Source organism: Hyla sarda, chromosome 4 (genome assembly GCF_029499605.1).
Source record: "Hyla sarda isolate aHylSar1 chromosome 4, aHylSar1.hap1, whole genome shotgun sequence".
Taxonomy (NCBI): Eukaryota; Metazoa; Chordata; class Amphibia; order Anura; family Hylidae; genus Hyla; species Hyla sarda.
The window spans coordinates 381,495,919-381,516,897 of record NC_079192.1 but is presented as its reverse complement, the minus strand read 5'-3'; the positions used below and the strand labels follow the sequence as shown (position 1 = coordinate 381,516,897).

The following is a 20,979-nucleotide window of genomic DNA, read 5'->3' as shown; positions in this document are numbered from 1 at the left end:
AAACAATTGTCTGATAAATAATTACTTCACAGACGCAGCCATACACATTTTAGTCCATATTGGCCATTAAAGTTGTTTAAAGTGACCATACATGATCATGGCATGACACCTGGAGAAGAAAATATTCTGAGAAAATTTCCAACACAGCCGACTTCTTTTTGGGTGGTACTAGTCTGGCTAATATTATAGTCATTGTTACATTTTATGGTTAAGGAAGAAGCAGTCGTCGGCAACAACCTGGCTGTATCCAAGGTGTGTATGGGCAGTCTGGTGACTTCTGGGGGGGTGAGAAAACCTTGGGTCAGTGTTGGTGGTGCTCAATCTCAAATAGGTGTAAGCAGTTCAACCATAACAGAAAAAGAAAGTGAGAGGCCACTCACCATGTCCGTGTTCCCAGGTATATCTTTCTTTTCAGTGCTTTAAAATAGCTGGTGAGGCAAGGTCAGACGCCTGGATGGCGTGGCCATCCAGGCGTCTGGCCTTGCCTCACAGGCTATTTTAAAGCACTGAAAAGAAAGAAAAGAAAGATATACCTGGGAACACGGACATGGTGAGTGGCCTCTCGCTTTCTTTTTCTGTTATGATTGTTACATTTTACACTGTATGTACATACAGTGGGATATGTTGCCTAATCCCAGAATGCATCACTGGAGAAGCTCCAATGATGTAGCTGTCCAACTATGGACACAATCACTAGCAGAAATGCAGGAACCTCCCTTCTCTCCTCATCTTATGCTAACTCAGAGTGGTATTATGGCAGGCAGTTGTTTTACATGTGTGTCAGGTGGCTAGTAGCAGGTACATTTTAATGCTAAGTGTGTGTTAGGTGGCTATCTACAGTACCACTGGTTTGGGGTTAGCTTAGGATAAAGATAGGAAGAAGGTCCCTACATTTCTGCCTCAGTAAACACCAATGTTAATAAATTGACAGGTCAATGGAGCTTCCCGAGGAATCTGTTGAACAATACTGCATAGGCCAATATGGTATGTGATAAATTTTTTTATGTATCCCAAAGTACAGAATATAATAGTCTACTATGCTACACCATACTTTTTGCAGTATACTGAAGTGTAACAAAGAACACTTTTTTAGTCTCCATATGACAATGGATCCCAATGGATCCCTATTAATCTGTTTAACAGGTACAATTGTTAAAAAAAAAAAATGGAGCTTTCCAAACAAAGGGACTAAACGTAGGCTTAAAAAGTGATTTGAACAGTGCTTAAAGGGGTAGTCCCATGGATTTTTTTTTAAATCAACAGGTGCCAGAAAGTTAAACAGATTTAACCCTAGGGGAATCAACATAGGGTTAATATCAAGATCGTGTCCTCTTATAAGTACTGGCTACACATCCACATAGCTCATCCCGACGAAGGAAATCCGTAGCATTTCCGAAATGCGTTGATAGCTTTGTGGACACTACATGTCTCCATAGTGATGTGACTATCAACCACTCACTCCATCGATCTACTTACAACGAGGACGCAGGCTGGTTAAGGCGCTACCGGCCGGAGCGCTCTCCCACTGCTCCGTTAGAAGACCAATACCACCTTGGAAGGAATACCACCTTGGGATATCACCTACCATTAGGCATTAAGGAGCTTTTTTTATCATCCTAATTGCAGCGCTGGAGTACCCCTAAAACGGGCCCGCTAAACCAAAGGAAAGATTCATTAATTGTCTAAAGAAAGTGCTTCTACACAACTGCTTAATCAACTGTTTATATCACATTGCACTTTACATATCAGGTATTCCATACGTGGTAATTTTTAGACCAGCATTGATGCATTTTTACAGAGATTGTATTTAGTTTTATATACATCTAAAATATTTTATTCATGTTTCAGAGTATCACTCACATTGTCTCAGCATATTGAAGCATTACTATATCTTATCTGGAAGGTAGGCTATTATTTCTTCTACATTTATTGTCATGTTCTATTGCTATCTTACCCAGATTTGTAAAGTACTTATATTTAAAAAATCCTAACCCTTCCAGTACTTATTTGCTGCTGTATACTATGGAGAAAGTTCTTTCCTTTTTGAATTTTTTTTTCTGTCTGACCACAGTGCTCTCTGCTGAAACCTCTGAGCTGACAGTTCCTGACCTGGACAGAAGTGTCAGCAGAGAGCACTGTGGTCAGATAGAAAATAAATTCAAAAAGAAAAGAACTTCCTCTTTAGCATACAGCAGCTGATAAGTGCTGAAAGGATTAAGATTTTTAAATATAAGTAATTTACAAATTTGTTTAACTTTCTGACACTAGTTGATTTAAGAAAAAAAAATTCAACCGGAGTAACCCTTTAACATGTTTTACAAGGATACAAAATCCTAAAGGCAGTTCCCAAGCAGCTATAGTATCTAGAAATCACTATTCGGGTTAGTCTTTACAAAGGATGATATAAATTTCCACAGTGGCTGCAACCAATGATGTGAAAGGTTACACTGTCCTTCTCTTTTAGAAGGGATGGAAAGGGTGTTAAGCCAATGGTAAGATTTCTTATATTTAAATAAATCTTGAAAATCTACAGATCAATCAAAGCTCTTACTGTGGGAGAACAGAAGGGGCTCCCGATCGGTGGAAATGAACATTTTGCCATTTTCCATCACGGCGGTGCCAGATACATGTCTCCTCTGATTGGGCAGTGCGGGGAACACCACTGGTATCCAGATACTGAGTGATGCGTATGTAGGCAATGCAGGCAGACTCATCTCCCATCAAATGGATGTGAGGGTTGAGGATGGTTGTATGAAGGGGTTTATTGCTTCGGGACCACACTGGAAAAAGACAAAAAATTTTATCATTAATTTTTTTTTATTATCTATTGCATATACAGCTTAAAAATATGAGTTGCACTTACTATATTATAAAAATGACATTTTTTTCCAGTAAAAGCACCACACTTGTTCATTGGCTATCTCTTGTAGTGCAAGACAGTAAATGGTAACAGCAAGGGTCTATTCACACAGTTTACTAATGTAGACCTCCACCAGATGTATATATATATACATGTATTAGCCCAATGGGAGCCTTAATTGGTCATACACTTATGATAGCTGTTGGTTCATACTTTTGGCTGACAGCTACCTCTCCTCAGACTCCTCTGGCGGTTGCTTATCTCCCTAAAAACAAAGGGATGGGGCAGTTGAAATACAGATAATGGTTTAGAAGAATCAGGAGGACCCCTGCATGTTAGATATTTGTCTGGTCACCAACACATATGTTACCTGTAATTGGGGGGGCTTTTTGTCTGGTGATTAGGACCCTACGGATATGTTTAACCTATGACGCACACACCAAATCAACACTGAAAAAAAATAATGCTCCAAGAAGAAGTTGTTGGAATTGAATTAAAGGGTACTCCACTGCCCCAGTGTTCCGAAAATGTTGTTCCGAACGCTGGGTACTGACTGCGGGGGTCGTGACATCACGGCCACGCCCCTCATGATGTCATGCCATGCCCCCTCAATGCAAGTCTATAGGAGGGGACGTGGTGACTGCCACTCCGCTCCCATAGACTGGCATTGAGGGTAGTGGCGTGACATCACGAGGAGCGTGGCTATTATGTCATGACCCCTGCAGGGCGCACCCAGTGTTCGGAACAAAATGTTCTGAACGCTGGGGCAGTGGAGTACCCCTTTAAACATCATACATGTGAATGTAATACATATTAACATAGTTTATAAGGTTAAAAAAGACAAATGTCCATCAAGTTTAACCTATAACCCTACTGTGATCCAGAGGAAGGCAAAAACCCCTTATGAGGCATGATGCCGATCAGCTCATACCAGGGGGAAAATTCCTTCATAAATAAGGCCTATAAGATCTTCATCTAAGAGAACCTAATAAATCAAACCTCTTTTGACATATCTGGTTATCATAAAACCAATGTACATTAGGTTAGCATGTATTTATTATAGGATAGGGTTGAGAATAACTCACAATTTTCAAAGTAGAAGCGATGAAAGTCTAGACCCTCCACTAGGTTGCCCAGTGCTTCAGGCTCAAATGCTGTCATTCCAGGGTCACACATTTTGCTAGAGGAGACAGAAGGAAGCTAAATTCATATCTCTAGAAATTTACATTCTAAATTATCTTAAAGGTATTTGTTAAGATTCAGGTGATGACGCTTAGTCAATAGAATTTTTCCATTCTTTATGGACCTCCTTTCATCCATCAAATTGCCAGACAGTGAAATGTAATACCCTAGAGAATACATTTCCAGTGGTGGCCTGCTTTACACCACTCTAGACAATGCTTACTATTGTGAATAGTGATCATATGGCTTGTGTGTAGCTGCTCGACTATGCAAAACAAGTTTATGAAGCTGCTAATGCACAATTCTTGTGCCAATGTCCATTTCCATGATAGTTTGTAGATCTATAGCAGACAGACGATAGGTGGGTTTGGCACAAGCTTTAACACTTAGTCATCCTACTTTGAGTTTGCGTGGTTCATGACCAAACCGAAAATGTTACTATACGGTGTCCATATTAGGACATCATCAGGCTTCAGACAAACCTCGGTCATGCCTCAGACAAACCTCGGTCATACCTCAGACAAACTCTGTCCCACCTCAGACAAACCTCCCTCAGCCCTAAGCTCTCAGCCAAACCTCTGTCATGCCTCAGACAAACCTCGGTCACACATCAGACAAACCTCCCTCAGCTCTCAGCCAAATCTTCATCATGCCTCAGACGTCAGCCGGACAGCCGTTAAAGTCTTCCAGCCCCCCTATGCTAACAGCGTAGCGGAGGAAAACAGATCATGCGCTCTGAGCGGTACAGACAACTGCGCATGTGCAGGGCTACGCTCCTAATGCTGCCTGCTTTAGCCCTACATTGTCAGCAGAGTGCTGCGCATGCACTCTCAGTTTTCTACAAATCGAAGACAACCTTACATCAACGGCTGTTCGGCTGACATCTGAAGCATGACGGAGGTTTGGCTGAGAGCTAAGGGCTGAGGGAGGTTTGTCTGAGGTGTAACAGAGGTTTGTCTGAAGTGTGACAGAGGTTTGTCTGAGTTATGACCGAGGTTTGTCTGAGGCATGACGGAGGTTTGGCTGAGAGCTGAGGGCTGAGAGGTTGGTCTGAGGTGTGACAGTCCGTTTGTTTGTTTTTGCATTTTCCCGTTTTAGGCCCTGTTCAGACCTTGTTTTTCATGCATTATCTGTTTTCTCTGCTTTTCTTCCAGGCGTGGAAGAGTTAAGCCTTTCACACATGTGCTAGGCGGGTATGGCTATATAACTCCAGCTCAGTCTGTATTCTAGTTTCTGGTTATTGAGTGCATTACTACTATGTCTGTTTGTGCAATACACTTCCAAGTCTGCTTGAGCATGCACCTTGTATTTATCTTGCTATTTTACCTGGGTTTTTAGCCATGGTTATATAGCATGCTCCTTGTATTTTAGTCTGTGTTAAATTAGTCGATTTTAGGATTTATTATCCTTTCTGTTATGTGTCTGTTCACACTATGTCTGACTCTTGCTTGTTACCTATGCTCTGTATTGTATATTCCTGTTTGGTATCCTGGTTCTGTGTCCCAGTGTTAACAGTGTCTTATATTTATATCCTGTTTGGTTCATTCGATCCTTTGTACTAGTACATGCTTGTGATAGTTCATAGTAACTTACCTGTTGAGTTTAGTGTTTTGGCTTTCAGTTCTTCCGCTATCCCCTTCATCTCCTGGATTCTGCTGTATACTCATATCTTGCCTAGTCTTGTTCATTTTTATAATGTCTGCCATATTTCTGATATCTGGTTTAGTGAACTGTCTGTTAATTCACTATATTCTGTTCTGATTGTATATTCTGCCTTGTTAGTATTTGTATTGTCTGGTATATCTGGATGTTTAGTAGTTTTCCGTTTCTGGCCTGTGACCAACCATGTTTATTATTTGTTTTTACGCCACTGCACTTTAGCGCAGAAGGGACCGTCTCCCAGTTGTTCACTCACCGTTTAGGGTGAGTGGGCAAGTAGGCAGGGAGAGATGTTTTAGGGTCAGTTTAGGGCTCACTCTCCCGGTCCCCTAGTCGGTCCCTGACAGAATAAAAATAAATACAAGGTGCATGCTCAAGCAGAGTTCGAAGTGTATTGCACAAACAGACATAGTAGTAATGCACTCAATAAACAGTAACTAGAATACAGACTGAGCTGGAGTTATATAGCCACACCCGCCTAGCACATGTGTAAAAGCCTCAACTCTTCCACGCCTGGAAGAAAAGCAGAGAAAACAGATAATGCATGAAAAACAAGGTCTGAACAGGGCCTAAAACAGGAAAATGCAAAAATAAACGGACATTACAGAGACCATATAGTGGCTGAATGACACAGCCTGTAGTCGGCGGCCACATGAGGAGACCATTTAGTGGCTGAATGACACAGCTTGGAGTTGGCGGCAGCAAGAGCAGACAATATAGTGGCTGAATGACACAGCCTGGAGTTGGCAGCAGCATGAGGAGACCATATAGTGGCTGAATGACACAGCCTGGAGGTGGTAGAAGCATGAGGAGAACATATGGTGACAAAATGAGACAGCCTGGAGCTGGCATCAGCATAAGGAGAACATATGGTGGCAGTATGAGACAGCCTGGAGGTGGCATCTGCAGCATAAGGAGTCCTGAAAGTGACCTGGTGACATAGTGGGGCGGTGGGTGGCAATACCAGTACCCGGTGACGAAGGTGAGTGAAAAAAAGAGAACTTAGCATCAGATGTGTGGCATCAGGCGGGTGGCAGGATCAGAATAGTAGTTGAGGCAGGTAGGCAGAAGAAAATGGTCTCTCTGTAAAAGTGTTAGTGCGCACAAGTAAGTATTGAGGATATGCATTACGTAAATTGTAACTTTAAATAATATTCTTAGGATAAAATATATGTACCCAAAATAGTTTTAAAATCAAACAAAAGGAAAGGTGTGCAAAAAACACCATGTGCCACTAACACCACCAAGTATTGATGTGATGCAAAGATCTCTAAAAGGTGGAAGGGAACAACGTATGGTTCATTGTAACCGGTGGGGGTAAAATCTTCTCCTGTAAGGCCCTACTCTCGCATTATTAATTCCCTTCTTGGCAAGTGTAACTCGCCCTAAAAAGGGCGGCCCCACACAGGAAACTCTCCCTATTTCTACTCGCAAACACAGTGAAATGGCAGTGTTTGTAGGTGGAAATAGGGAAAGGCCTTCTGATCACTGTATACAGTGATCAGAAGGCCACTTACCCACGTCCTTTCCTACTCCATCACTAGACGTGGAGCAACACAGAAAGATGACAGAGCTGGAATGGGGGTGGTAAGTTAGGCTCTCCAGGGGAAGAACCCCAAAAAATGTACTAACCCATTTTTTTGTGTTTTTCTTCTCTTCTCGTTTCAGATATGTGAATGCGGAGGACTACGTCGGATTTTGTGGACTGCGGCGATGACCTGCAATTTTATGTGTTTTGTTTTAATAAAATCGTTAACGAGGGCTGTGGGTGAGTGTTTTTCCTAATTAAAATGTTTTAACTTGTGCGTGTGTGTGTATTTTTTGATTACTTTACAGGCTTAGTAGTTCAAGCTGTCTTATAGACGGAATCCATTACTAAGCCAGGGCTTAGCGTTAGCCTCAAAAACATCTAGGGCCCAGAGCGCAAATATGGTGCTCTTGGGCCTTGGCGGTAACAGGCTGGAGTTATTTAGGCTGGGGAGGGCTGGTAACAATGCTCCTTGCCCATCCTGGTAACGTCAGGCTGTTGCTGTTGGTATCTGGCTGAAAATGAAAAGACAGGGAACCACACACTTTTTTTTTCTTTATAAAAAGTTAATAAAATAAAAAAAAACCTGTGTGGTTCCTCGTCTTTCCATTTTTAGCCAGATACCAACCAAACAGCAACAGCCTGATGTTACCAGGATGGGCGAGGACCATTGTTACTGGCCCTCCCCAGCCTAAATAACACCACCTAGGCCCAAGAGCACCATATTTTACGCTCTGTGCCTATTGTTATCGGCTCTTCCTGGTACCCCTGTGGCAGTGGGTACCAGGGTAATAATTGGGGGTTAACGCAAGCTGTTTTTGGGGCTAATGCTAAGCCCTGGCTTAGTAGTGGACTCAGTCTATAAGATGGCTTCAACTACTAAGACTGTAAAGTAATAAAAAAAAAAAAACACATGCACAAGTTAAAAAAAATTTATTAGGAAAAACACTCCCACAGCCCTCGTTAACACAGCCCTCGTTAACACTCCCACAGCCCTCGTTTTATTAAAACAAAACAAATAAAATTGCAGGTCATTGTCGCAGTCCACAAAATCCGACGTAGTCCTCCGCATTCACGTATCTGAAACGAGAAGAGAAGAAAAACACAAAAAATGGGTTAGTACATTTTTAGGGGTTCTTCCCCTGGAGAGCCTAACTTGCCACCCCCATTCCAGCTCTGTCATCTTTCTGTGTTGCTCCACGTCTAGTGATGGAGTAGGAATAGTGGTGGGCAAGTGGCCTTCTGATCACTGTATACAGCCATATATACAGTATATAGATGGCTGTATACCCTAACGAACTTACTAGTGCAGCTCAGGGCGCACTTGCCTCTGCTACATTAATGTAGCAGAGCACAATGGCTTTTGCTACTTTAATGTAGCAGAGTGCAATTGCCTCAGCTTCATTTGCAAAACTACAACTCCTATACTGCCTGCACAGCCTTTGGCTGTCTGGGCATGCTGGGAGTTGTAGCCCCTTCACTGTATGACTAAGCTAAGCTACACCCTACGCTACACTCTCTAAACTACGCTTTATCTGCCAGTAAAACTAAGTTAGCTACACTACACCTGTGTAAAAATACGCTAACACTACACTATGGTGACTACGCTACACCTGTGTAAAACTATGCTAACATTACACTACAGTGACTACACTACACCTGTGTAAAACTATGCTAACATTACACTACAGTGACTTCACTACACCTGTGTAAAACTATGCTAACACTACACTACGGTAACTACGCTACACCTGTGTAAAACTATGCTAACTACACTACACCTGTGTAAAACTACACTAACATTATGCTACGCTAACTATGCTATGCCTGTGTAATACTACACTAACACTACGGTAACTACACTACACCTGTGTAAAACTGCGCTAACACAACGCTACGGTAACTACACTACATCTACGTAATACTACACTAACTACACTACGCTAACTACACTACACCTGTGTAAAGCTACGCTAACACTACGCTAACTAAACTACACTTGTGTAATACTACACTAATACTATGCTACGCTAACTACACTACACCTGTGTAAAGCTACGCTAACACTACGCTACACTAATTACGCTAAAACTGTGCTAACACTACGCTACACTAAATATGCTAAAACTGTGCTAAAACTACGATACGTTAATTACCCTAAACTACACCTGTGTAAAACTGCGCTAACACTACGCTATGCTAACTGCACTAAAACTCCTCTAACAGTATGCTAAGCTAACTGCGCTAAAACTGCACTAACACTACCCTACGCTAACTCCGCTAAAACTGCGCTAACACTATGCTACGCTAACTACGCTAAAACTGCACTAACACTACGCTACACTAAAACTGCGCTAACATTACACTGCACTAACCCTACGTTGCACTAACTACGCTAAAACTGCGCTAAGACTACGCTACACTAAAACTGCACTAACACTATGCTACGCTAACTGTGCCAAAACGACGCTATGTTAACTACGCTAAAACTGCGCCAACACTACGCTACGCTAAATATGCTAAAACTGCGCTAACACTACACTACGCTAACTGCGCTAAAACAGTGAACCCCAACCCCATAATGTAAGAAATGGATAGATACCTATAAAAAGAGTCTCAACTATTGTCTTTTGAACTGTAGAGTATACATTTCGGGGACTTCTACCATCCTAGTCAACAGTGGAACCCTTCAAAGTTACTGTAATGTAAAAAGGCACCAAAAGTGTTGTAATGGGGCACTAGGCAGAGGTAGCCACTGTCCCCTTTATTGTTCTCTATAGCTATAGAGACCCTAGCAACCTTAAATAATAACTCCAAGGACATTGTGGGAATTCCGTTTTGAAGCTATCCATAAAATAATGCAGATGATGCCCTTTTTTTCTTAGTGATGTCTCTTATTGACCATTTTGGGGCTTTGTGGGGGATCTCACTATTAATTGGCATATAACTACCCTTATGTTTATAGACAAGCCCATTTCCTCTTTGACAGTTCAGGGGGTACTCTGCTGGAATTTTTTTTTTTTTTTATGAACTGGTGTCAGAAAGTTAAACAGATTTGTAAATTACTTCTATAAAAAAATCTTTACCCTTCCAGTACTTATTGGCAGCTGTATACTACAGAGGAAATTCTTCGCTTTTTTAATTTCTTTTTTGTCTTGTCCACAGTGCTCTCTGCTGACACCTGATGCCCCTATCAGGAACTGTCCAGAGTAGCATAGGTTTGTTGTGAGGATTTTCTCCTGCTCTGGAAAGTTCCTGATAGGGGCATCAGGTGTCAGCAGAGAGCACTGTGGATAAGACAAAAAAGAAATTAAAAAAGAAAAGAATTTCCTCTGTAGCATACAGTTGCTAAAAAGTACTAGAAGGATACTTTTAATAAAAGTAATTTACAAATCTGTTTAACTTTCTAGCACCAGTTGATTAAAAGAAAGAAATGTTTTCCACCAGAGTACCCCTTTAAGATGTTCACATTACCCCTATGGTCACTGATAGAGATGAGCGTACTTTTCAAAAATTTGATTCGGACGATTCGCCGAATTTTCCCAAAAAGTTTGTTTCGATCCGAATTTATTCGCGGCAAATCTATATTAAAAAAGGCTATTTCTAGCCTACAGAGAGCCTCAATAGGGGTATAGAACACTTTGCTGTGTCCTAACACTCATATGGAGTGTGCTGGGGTAGTGAAATAATACTGTTATTCAGAATAACATACCAGCATCGCTTTTAGAATCACTGCTGCAGAGCGGCACAATGACAGAGCTTGGAGGTGGCATCAGTGTGAGGAGACCATATACTGGCTGAATGGCACAACGTGGAGGTGTTGGCAGCATGAGGAGACCATATAGTGGCTGAATGACACAGCGTGGAGGTTTTGGCAGAATGGGGAGACCATATAGTGGCTGAATGACACAGCGTGGAGGTGTTGGCAGCATGAGGAGACCATATAGTGTCTGAATGGCACAGCCCGGAGTTGCCAGCAGCATGAGTAGGCACTAGGCTTTCACAATCCCTAAGATTAAAAGATGAATTTACAAATTTAAACCGAAGATTTTGAATAGCTGGTGCTACCTACCATAACAAAAGCATGAGTATACACTAGGGCTTCACAATCCCCAAGAAAAAACACAATAATTTTTTTTATTTAAACCGAAGATTTTGGATAGCTGGTACTACCTACCATAACAAAATTTTTATTCCCAGACACAGCAGTGGCATCATTAAACCATATATTGCCTGAATGACACAGCCTGGAGTTGGCTGAAGCATGAGTACACACTAGGGCTTCACAATCCCCAAGAAAAAACACAAGAATTTTTTTAATTTAAAATGAAGATTTTGGATAGCTGGTGCTACCTATCATAACAAAATTTTTATTCCCATTCCCAGACCCGGGCCAGCAGCGGCATCAGTAAAAAATGTATTGCCTGAATGACACAGCCTGGAGTTGGCTGAAGCATGAGTACACACCAGGGCTTAACAATCCCCAAGAAAAAACACAATCATTTTTTTTTATTTAAAATTAAGATTTTGGATAGCTGGTGCTACCTATCATAACAAAATTTTTATTCCCAGACCCAGGCTCAGCAGCGGCATTAGTAAACCATATATTGCCTGAATGACACAGCCTGGAGTTGGCTGAAGCATGAGGAGACCATTGAAATGTATGATTTTTTGATTTGAAATTCAAATCAAAGTTTTAGTGTCCTGAACCCCGGCGTGTGGGTACAAAGGACCTAATCTAACAAGCCCCCACAGGGCTCATGTGGCCATGAGATGTAGGCGCAACATCTCCATTGCCCTGACCGGCCATTATTTCCAAGACTTTTCACCAAGGCAAACCATGTGAAGAACAGCGTGACACCGCCGTGCCCTACACACATGGTACGATGAAGGGCCACTGAGATTTGTATGTGCAGTGGAGGCCAAGGACATGGTGGAGGATGAGGAGGCCGAGTCGCACACTGTCACAGGACCAACTGCCTGAGAGCGAGAGCGTGGAGGAGGAAGAGGTGTGACCTGTCCAAGTTGCTGTTGTGGCTTTGCAGGAGCCACATTTACCCAGTGGGCCGTAAAAGACATGTATTGTCCCTGCCCGTAGTTTCAGCTCCACACATCGGCGCTGCCGTGCACTTTTGAACACATCGACAGGCTTAAGGACTGGCCCACCTTCTCTTGTACAAAATTATGCAGGGTTGGTATACTGCCTTCTTCGCAAAGAAATGACGGCTTGGGACTCTCCACCTCGGCTCGGCACAAGCCATGAATTCTCTGAAAGGTGCAGAGTCCACCACTTGAAAAGGGAGGGACTGCAGCACCAGCAACTTAGACAGGAGTACATTCATCTTCTGCGCCATTGGATGAGTGGGCGCATACTGTTGACTCTTGGACATGGCTTCGCCAATGGATTGTTGGTGGAATGGATGACTAAAAGTGGGAGAAGCAGGAGCATCTGGAGCGACAGAAGGAGGGTATGACACACAGCTCCCTTCGGCTGAGGTGGTGTAGCCTTGGCTGGGTGAAGGAGGGAGCGGCTGGCCACTGGGTGATGCAGCAGGCTGGACCACTTCATCGGAGCCACAGTTCTCCCAGGCCGCTTAATGGTGGCGAAGCATGTGTTGACACAAGGCCATGGTGCCGACATTGGGGTCCTGGCAACGCTCCACCTTCTGCTGACATATCTTGCATGTGGCTACGTGAACCTCCTCCGGATGCCTGATTTAAAACTGCCCCACCGCTGAGTAGCTGATTTTCCCACCTACAGTCCGCACTAATTAACTGCTACTGGCCCTGTCTCCAGGAACTCCTGTTCCACTACTTCCCGGAAAGGTAGGCTGCCGCGAAGCAGGTGGTCTCCCCCGGGCACGTTTGGCTTCAGAATTTCCACTCCTGCCACCATGCTGACTGACAACCGTGCTACCGCCTTGCTGGCTCAGCTGCTGCCTCAAGGGCAACCTGCAACTCTCTTCTCCTGATGATGATGAAGCCCCTTCTGCACCTGGCTCCATCATCATGAAGAAGTATCTGCACGTCACTGATGTCCTCCTCAGGTTCCTCAACAGTGTCTGGTTCAGGACCCTGAACCCTGGCAACACCACCTCCCACGTCCCTTTCCTTATCACTACTTGGCCGCCTAGTGGAGCAAGTGGCGCATGTCTCCTCCCCTTCTTGGCTGGGCAGTAGCTGCCAACTGTCCTCTATTAGATCGTCCTCAGTGAATAGTGGAGCTGAACCCACAGCATAAGATACTTCTTTACAGGAGGGAAAAGCATAGAACAGAGGCAATGGGAGGACAGGGACTGCTCCCGGGCCATGCCAACTGAAGGTTGTGTCTGAGGAACCCACTGACTGTTGACTAGGGGTGTCAGATGTCACTTGTGATGAAGTGGATGACCGTGTTAACCAACCGACAACGGCAGATGGGTTGCTGGTCGAGACACGACCACTAGCTGATACCGGGAGCTCAGGCCTCTAGACCAAGGCTGGAGTGCCTCCTGCACTCTAAAACAGATGAGGGTCTTGCTCTTACCAATCCTTAGGGTTATTTCCTAGCAGTTCAGGGTTAACACTGTAAGGTGTGGGCTGGGAACACCACTTGTAATATATCAATTTATGTCTATTTCTGTTTTTTCTCCAGACAGGTAACCTTATTGCAGCACTGGAGATATTGGCCTCTATGAGAACGGAATGTTACTGTATTGTAATTTGACCAACTGCGGGGTGTTAAAGGTTTCACTTCGTTCAGTTAGAATTTTGTAAATCTCTAGGAATTTTTAAATTGGCACAGCTTATTACTGTCTATAAGTTTAAAGGGGATATCCATGTTTTATTTATTTATTTATTTTTTTTTTTTAAACCTCTAATGCATTAAATGGGCATGGTCACTCTTAAAACTTTTGACATTTTGTAGAAGCACAAATAAAGTTTTGATAGTTTGGGGCCTGACTGTTTAAAGGGGTACTCCGCTGCTCAGCATTTGGAACAAACTGTTCCGAACGCTGGAGCCGGCACCGATAGCTCGTGACCTCGTAGCCCCGCCCCCTCATGATCTCACACCCCACACCCTCAATGCAAGTCTATGAGATGTTGTGCCCCCTCCCATAGACTTGCATTGAGGGGGCGGGGTGTGACATCATGAGGGGGCGGGGCTACGATGTCACAAGCTACCGGCACCAGCTCCAGCATTCGGAAGTTTGTTCCAAACGCTGAGCAGCGGAGTACCCCTTTAAACCCCGACTATCGCTAGAATGAGCGGTGAGCAGAGTGTGCCAAGTGAGACAAAGTTACAATGTGAGCCTATGGGATTGTCTTGGTCAGCACACTTTCCTAGACCTACATGTCCTAGACCTTTCTCTAGGACATGTAAAAAGTTTTTTAAAGCGACAGATACATTTTAAAATAACAAACTAACTGATACTTACCTCTTTAATACTTAAATACAGCCTCCGGTTGGTACTCCAGTCTTACATTAAAAGTGGACTTCACGTGACTACAACAGCCAATGAGCGGCTTCAGTGCTTATGCTCCAAGATAACTACCAATTGCCTTTCAGTAGTTTATATCAACACCTTCAACTTCGCCATGCATTTGTTTTGCAGCTCAGAAATAGTCCCCTAGCTATTCACAGGGATACAGGATTAGATGTCATTGTCACCTCACAGGGTACATCTAGTGTCAATTCTATAACTTACCAGATTTAGTTAACAGATAACTAGACTGTTGACTAAAATTTTTAACTTCCTTTTCCCTGACATGGTAGTTGAAACAAGATGTTGGCCCTCTTACAGACCATAAATGGTCCTCTATTTTGGAGGTAGTCCCCCTGGTATTTCTAGGTGGGGGGCACCACCTGTTCACAGTTGTATATTTCACACTGTGTGTATAAGGCACCTGTATTTCTGAATCACATAGGCCTTCGGGCAGATGGTGACAAGTCGACAAGTCGACCTACAAGTCGAGAAGTCACGTCCCGTCCCCTCAATGCAAGTCTATTGCAGGGGGCATGGCACGCCCTCTCCCATAGACTTGCATTGAGGTTTGGTTCGTGATGTCATGAAGGGGTGGGGCTATGACATCACGAGCTCAAGGCTTTAGTGTTCGGAACAGTTTGTTCTAAACGCTGAGCAACGGAGTACCCCTTTAACTGGGTGTCTTTGATTCACCTGCCTGCATTCTTGGACTTACTATTCGAGATGGTAATTGTCTGGAAAACTAACTGCTGATAGACTTCTTTACATTGCCTGCAAACACATAGGCCCAGAGTTATCAAACTGTGAGAGAAAAAATTATCAGAAGCAGAAGTCCAACATCGTTTAGAGAAAATATGGGCACCGTGTGTCAGGATTCGGCAGGCTGGATCCTCTGTGTCAGAGAGGGATTGGCGTGGACCGTACCGGTGGACCGGTTCTAAGTTGCTACTGGTATTCACCAGAGCCCGCCGCAAAGCGGGATGGTCTTGCAGTGGCGGTAGCAACCAGGTCGTATCCACCAGTAACGGCTCAACCTCTCTGACTGCTGAGATAGGCGCGGTACAAGGGATTAGGCAAGAGCAAGGTCGGACGTAGCAGAAGGTCAGGGCAGGCAGCAAGGATCGTAGTCAGGGGCAACGGCAGGAGGTCTGGAACACTGGCTTGGGACATACAAAGAACGCTTTCACTGGCACAATGGCAACAAGAGCCGGCCAAGGAAGGGAAGGGGAAGTGAGGTTATATAGGGAACTGCACAGGTGAATACACTAATTAGAACCAGGCACCAATCAGCGGCGCACTGGCCCTTTAAATCGCAGAGAGCCAGCACGCGCGCGCCCTAGGGAGCAGGGCCGTGCGTGCTGGGACAGTACAGACGGGGAACGAATCTGGTAAGCAGGCTGGGATGCGAACCGCGAGCGGGCGCGTCCCGCATCGTGGATCGCATCCATGCTAGGGACATTATCGCAGCGCTCCAGGTCAGCGGGTCTGACCGGGGCGCTCCGAACAGGAAAATGCTGCGAGCGCTCCGGGGAGGTGCGGGGACCCGGAGCGCTCGGCGTAACACCGTGACTAGAGACAACAGGCCTTGCCAGCGGAAATTTACTCCGCCTTCAGGCTTTCGGTATTTCTTTCCTACATACAGGCTCCCACTCTTACCTTTGATGGTTGCAAGTGTTATAGAAACTGCTCTACTGTTATTGGTTTGTATACTGCCTGTCATAATGATATATCTCTGTATTATTTGATGCTTTGGGACATGACTACTTTGATTGAAATGTACTGCTTATTCTTTCTGTACAGGTTATTGTTTGTTGTTATATAACTAGATATACTTGTTTTCAGTCACCCTATACAGCTGATTGTATTGCTGTTTGAAAAAACTAAAATATTAAAAAAGTAAAATAATAATAATTAATAATTATAACAATAATAATAATAATAATAATTATTATTATTATTATTATTTATAATAATAATAATAATATAATATAAATAAAATATTAAAGATGGAGGGAAAGATGTGGTCACTATGCCAGTAAAATCCATAGTAGCCAGAAATTGCATGCAGTGAAGAGCTTTTTTAGGTAAGATGTCGTAGAATAACATGAAATAAAAGATACCACAATTTTAAGGAATTATATTAGAAATAATTGTTACCACTATTACACAGACAGTTTTTTCACAAATACTCACGTGTAGCATTCAAAGTCTCCGTTGCTGATGGCCTCTATTAGCTGCTCTGTCACTTTAATAATTTCCTGCTTCCTCACTGTAAGTATAAGAAAAGTCAGTGTTATCCCGGGGTCTTAGGTTGATCAATGTGGAATGGTGCAGTAGGGAGCTTTACAGAGTAACAAAGAAAAATGGATGGGCACCACCCCAAATCATAAACGGGTGCAAAATAAAAATGTTGGAAAAACAACAAACTTGATAAAAAAGAAGAGCTGATGAATATAGATACCTGCCCACCCAAATAAATGAGAAATGTAGATGTAAACATTACTCAATATTCTCAAAATGATAAAAACATATGCAAATTTAAAAACACAATAGTAGAATAAGTATAATGATAATAAATACCAGGTACCTTCTTAAACCTCCTAAGTATGATACTGAAATTATAATACATTTCCCCATAATTATGTGAACAGATATAATATAGGAGCAAAACACAAATTATGTGTGAAATAAATCACTATAAGACACACAATATGCTGTGCCAAAAAATAAAGCTAAATGTCCAAAAGGACACAAACCAATGACCACCATAGTTAAGAGATAATTGCAGAAGGTGCAAACAAGTGTAAATAACACCTGACAGTAGACTGGCATAAAAGGAGGAATGATGACGGCCATCCACTGGGGGACCGTTCCGCTACTTCCCCACATGTACAGCCAGGAGTAAATTAGGCACTGGGGACCATAAGAAGGTACCAGTTAATGGCACATGGTATGTATGTGTGATGGGGGGGGGGGAGGGGCTATTTCCAATTTTGCATTGGAGTCTTGTTAATAATCCACAGCAAACTACCAGTACACGTGTATTATCATGAGGTTAACAGAGCATTTCATTTGCATTGTTCTATACAGTGATCAGAATAGGTGTGTATTTATTTAAGGAATATTTTTCTAGAATAGATCAATTTAGACATGAAAAACCTCTCCATGTGGTCACCATTTCATCGACCGGACCCACCTTTGGTATCTTCATCTTCAATAGTAGTGTTTGTGCTTTCAGAAGACTCCTGGATGGAATGAGAAGGAGGAAGAATTGGGTTATTCCATAATAAAGTATATGTCAGTTGTTTTGGACACCAGAAGAGCACCCTATCCAATAGGCGTTCTCGTCCTGTCCAGGTGATTCGAAATACTTCTGTATTTTACATTTTGACCACTAGAGGTCACCATTCACCAGGAGAAAAAAAAATGAAAGTTTTAGTAGAATATGTTTTCAATGGATTTCCAATGTTTGGTATTGACAGCACCTCAGGGATTTGCATTTTCTTCCTTTAATGAGAACATGAAATCCCAACCCCATCCGGTGCAGTCCGTATTATTCCTTTCTCCCACATATCCCAATATCAGCTGCACCATCTGACTGCGCACAGAGCTGTGACTACAAACACAGCTGCTCATTCCTCTGTGAGCCCCAAGTTGTAGACTGACATCGCCCTCTGCTGAGCAAAAAGGCACAGGACAATGAGTTGTAGGGTCATTTCACAGTTGCCCATTACCTCATTTTGCTTAGCAAAGAACATGTACTGTAAAAAAGTCAGAGGAGAAAGAAAAGAATGGCCACACATACTGGCATAGTACCAAGCCCTGCTAGATTGTGTATATCCTATAGCAGATATCTACAAGTGACTCAATGGTCCAAGTATTCACTCCACTGTGAAGACAAAGATAGGCAACAGTCTCTACCTTCTAAAGTCTGCATTCTTGCAACAAGCAAGTGGATCCGCTAGGGTCCTATCTTATGTAGGTAAGCCATACTTACTAAATAGTTTGTATAGACATGGAGTTCCAGTGCCTTAAGATGCATACAAATTTGACTTTTATTGAGTGTATCCTCACAGCAGAACAGCAGGGAACGTTACAGAGGGAAAGTGATGCCTACGTGTTTTAGGCACTTCCTGCCCTTACTTATGGCACATTAAGGAAGGGAAGGAAGTACCTAAAACATAAAGGGGTCAGTATCCTTATGTAAAGTCTCCTGCTGTGAGGATACGCTCAATAAAAGTTACGTTTTATATAGGTTGTGAAGAGACCTGTTTGAGTGGGGTCATATGATGTGAAGGATAGTGCATGCAACCAAACCCTGTCTGTAGTGGGCAATGGGTACAAATTACTGGCAATATTACCCAGCCATAGGTCACCACATGTAGGTTTTGTCCATGTATGCTTTAGGCATCATAGGAAACTAGCCTTAGAAAGGAGAAGGGAAGTTGTCAGCATGGGACCAGTTGTCTTACTCGATTCGAGTTCCTTGTCCCCCACCTCCACCCCTTTTTTGTTAGAGGTGTTTTTCTACTATGTGCCCTCTCCACCTCTCTCTTTTTTATTTGGCGGAGGGTGAGGGCAGTAGATGGTGTGAGTCCGTCATTCTTAGTGCTACTGGTTGCCAAGAAGCAGTGTTTATTTGCCCAAAAGTTGAAGAAAGCCTGGTGAAAGGGCTTTATCAATTTCACAGTATCAAGAAGTCCAAGATGTTATGATCTGTGAGGCAACAGGGTATGTGAATATTTTAATTGTGAAGTACCTCAATGGATCATGGTTGTCACGACACCACTACCTTTTACAGATTCCAAATTTCTTTGCCTGTGAATGTGCAGCATATCTGCCATATAAACTCCCAAGGCAACAAAGAAAACCACACCAGGCCAGTTACATTTCTAGTTTAAGTCTGAAAGTCCCTAAAATGTTTATTAGATTCAATTAAGGAGTCGATAGACATGTTGTCAATAACCTAAAGTTGGCTTAAAGGGGTACTATGCCCCTAGACATCTTATCCAAAGGATAGGGGATAAGATGTCTGATCGGGGGGTCCCACCGCTGGGAACCCCCACGATCTCGGCTGCGGTACTCCAGACATCCAGTGCACGGAGCGAACTTTGGGGCAGAGGCTTGTGACATCATGGCCACACCCCACTTGTGATTCAGTCACGCCACCTCCAGTCATGCGACCTCCCATATACTTGCATTGAGGGGGCATGGCTGTGACGTCACAAGCGGGCGTGACCGTGACATCATCAGCCTCTGGTGCTGCATCTGACGCTCTATATGAACCCCGGGTGCAGCAGGGAGATCGCGGGGGTCACCAGCGGCAGGACCCCCATACTCAAACATCTTATCCCCTATGCTTTGGATAGGGGAAAAGATGTCTAGGGGCGGAGAACCCCTTAAAGAAGATTCAGGAGATGCACAAAAGATCTCCAGGATGATATGGAACTGTGGTGTCTACTGCTCAAGTATTTCAGGAACCATTGAGTCAGAGTAGCATCTGCTTGTCTAAGTTCTTAGTATACCTACACGAGAAGTACATTCTGCCAGTAAGAGCAGACCAAAACTCCCTACAAGCTGAGTGAACAGAGAATACAAATACCCCTAGTGTAATATACCAATCTATCTTTACTGGTTCCACCAGTTTGTGCAGTCCTTGACAATGGAACCTACCAAAAGGGGCACACATTTCCAGGTCCCTCAGCTTATAGGGAGAGTGAATCAGACCTTTGCTCCATTCTGGGACGCAGAGGAACCAGCACTGAATAAGACAAAACATAGACTCACCATCAACTGGACACTGGAACTGGACTTTCTTTTCTGGAAAAACAAGGAGAACAGATAGGAAGGATAGTGAGACACACAGCCAGCAGCACGGTGACCACAGGGGAAGCACAGAAGTCCGCACATTGACCACAAGCAGTAGCCGCATCACAAGAAGAAGCCCCAGCAGGATTTAAAAAACACAAGGAACATTAAGGGTTACAATTAACAACACAGCCATGTAGCGTAGCAAATATAGATGCCCAAAATGGAGCTGGGGTTAGGGTTTAGGTTTAAAGGGAACCTGCCATCATTTTCATGCTGTCTGAACAAGAAGTCATAGGGGTGATCACCAATGGCCTTGCCGGCCCCACTGGTCTTGATTGATAGATCTCACCTTATGCCAAAAAACAGATCTATCAACAAAGGCTGGTAGTGCATTATGATGCCTCCAGGGACTACCCTGATGACTCATGGTTCAGGCAGCATGAAAGTGATCTCAAGTTCCCATTAAAGTTAAG

At 43.4% G+C, this 20,979-nt stretch overlaps 1 protein-coding gene across 3 annotated transcripts in view; it reads right to left on the bottom strand.

Moving 5' to 3' along the window:
• Positions 1-20,979, bottom strand: part of CAMK2A (calcium/calmodulin dependent protein kinase II alpha) — a 204,783-nt gene that overhangs the window by 6,650 nt on the left and 177,154 nt on the right. The window contains exons 14-18 of one of the 3 annotated variants that reach the window (XM_056516943.1): positions 20,483-20,515; positions 17,892-17,940; positions 16,889-16,964; positions 3,946-4,040; positions 2,552-2,780 (exon numbers count right to left, since the gene is read on the bottom strand). In XM_056516943.1, coding sequence (XP_056372918.1) covers positions 2,552-2,780; positions 3,946-4,040; positions 16,889-16,964; positions 17,892-17,940; positions 20,483-20,515 — 482 coding nt within the window. Of the gene's footprint in view, positions 1-2,547; positions 2,781-3,945; positions 4,041-16,888; positions 16,965-17,891; positions 17,941-20,482; positions 20,516-20,979 lie in introns of those variants that run through there. The other 2 variants (XM_056516944.1, XM_056516945.1) reach the window with 2 other exon arrangements.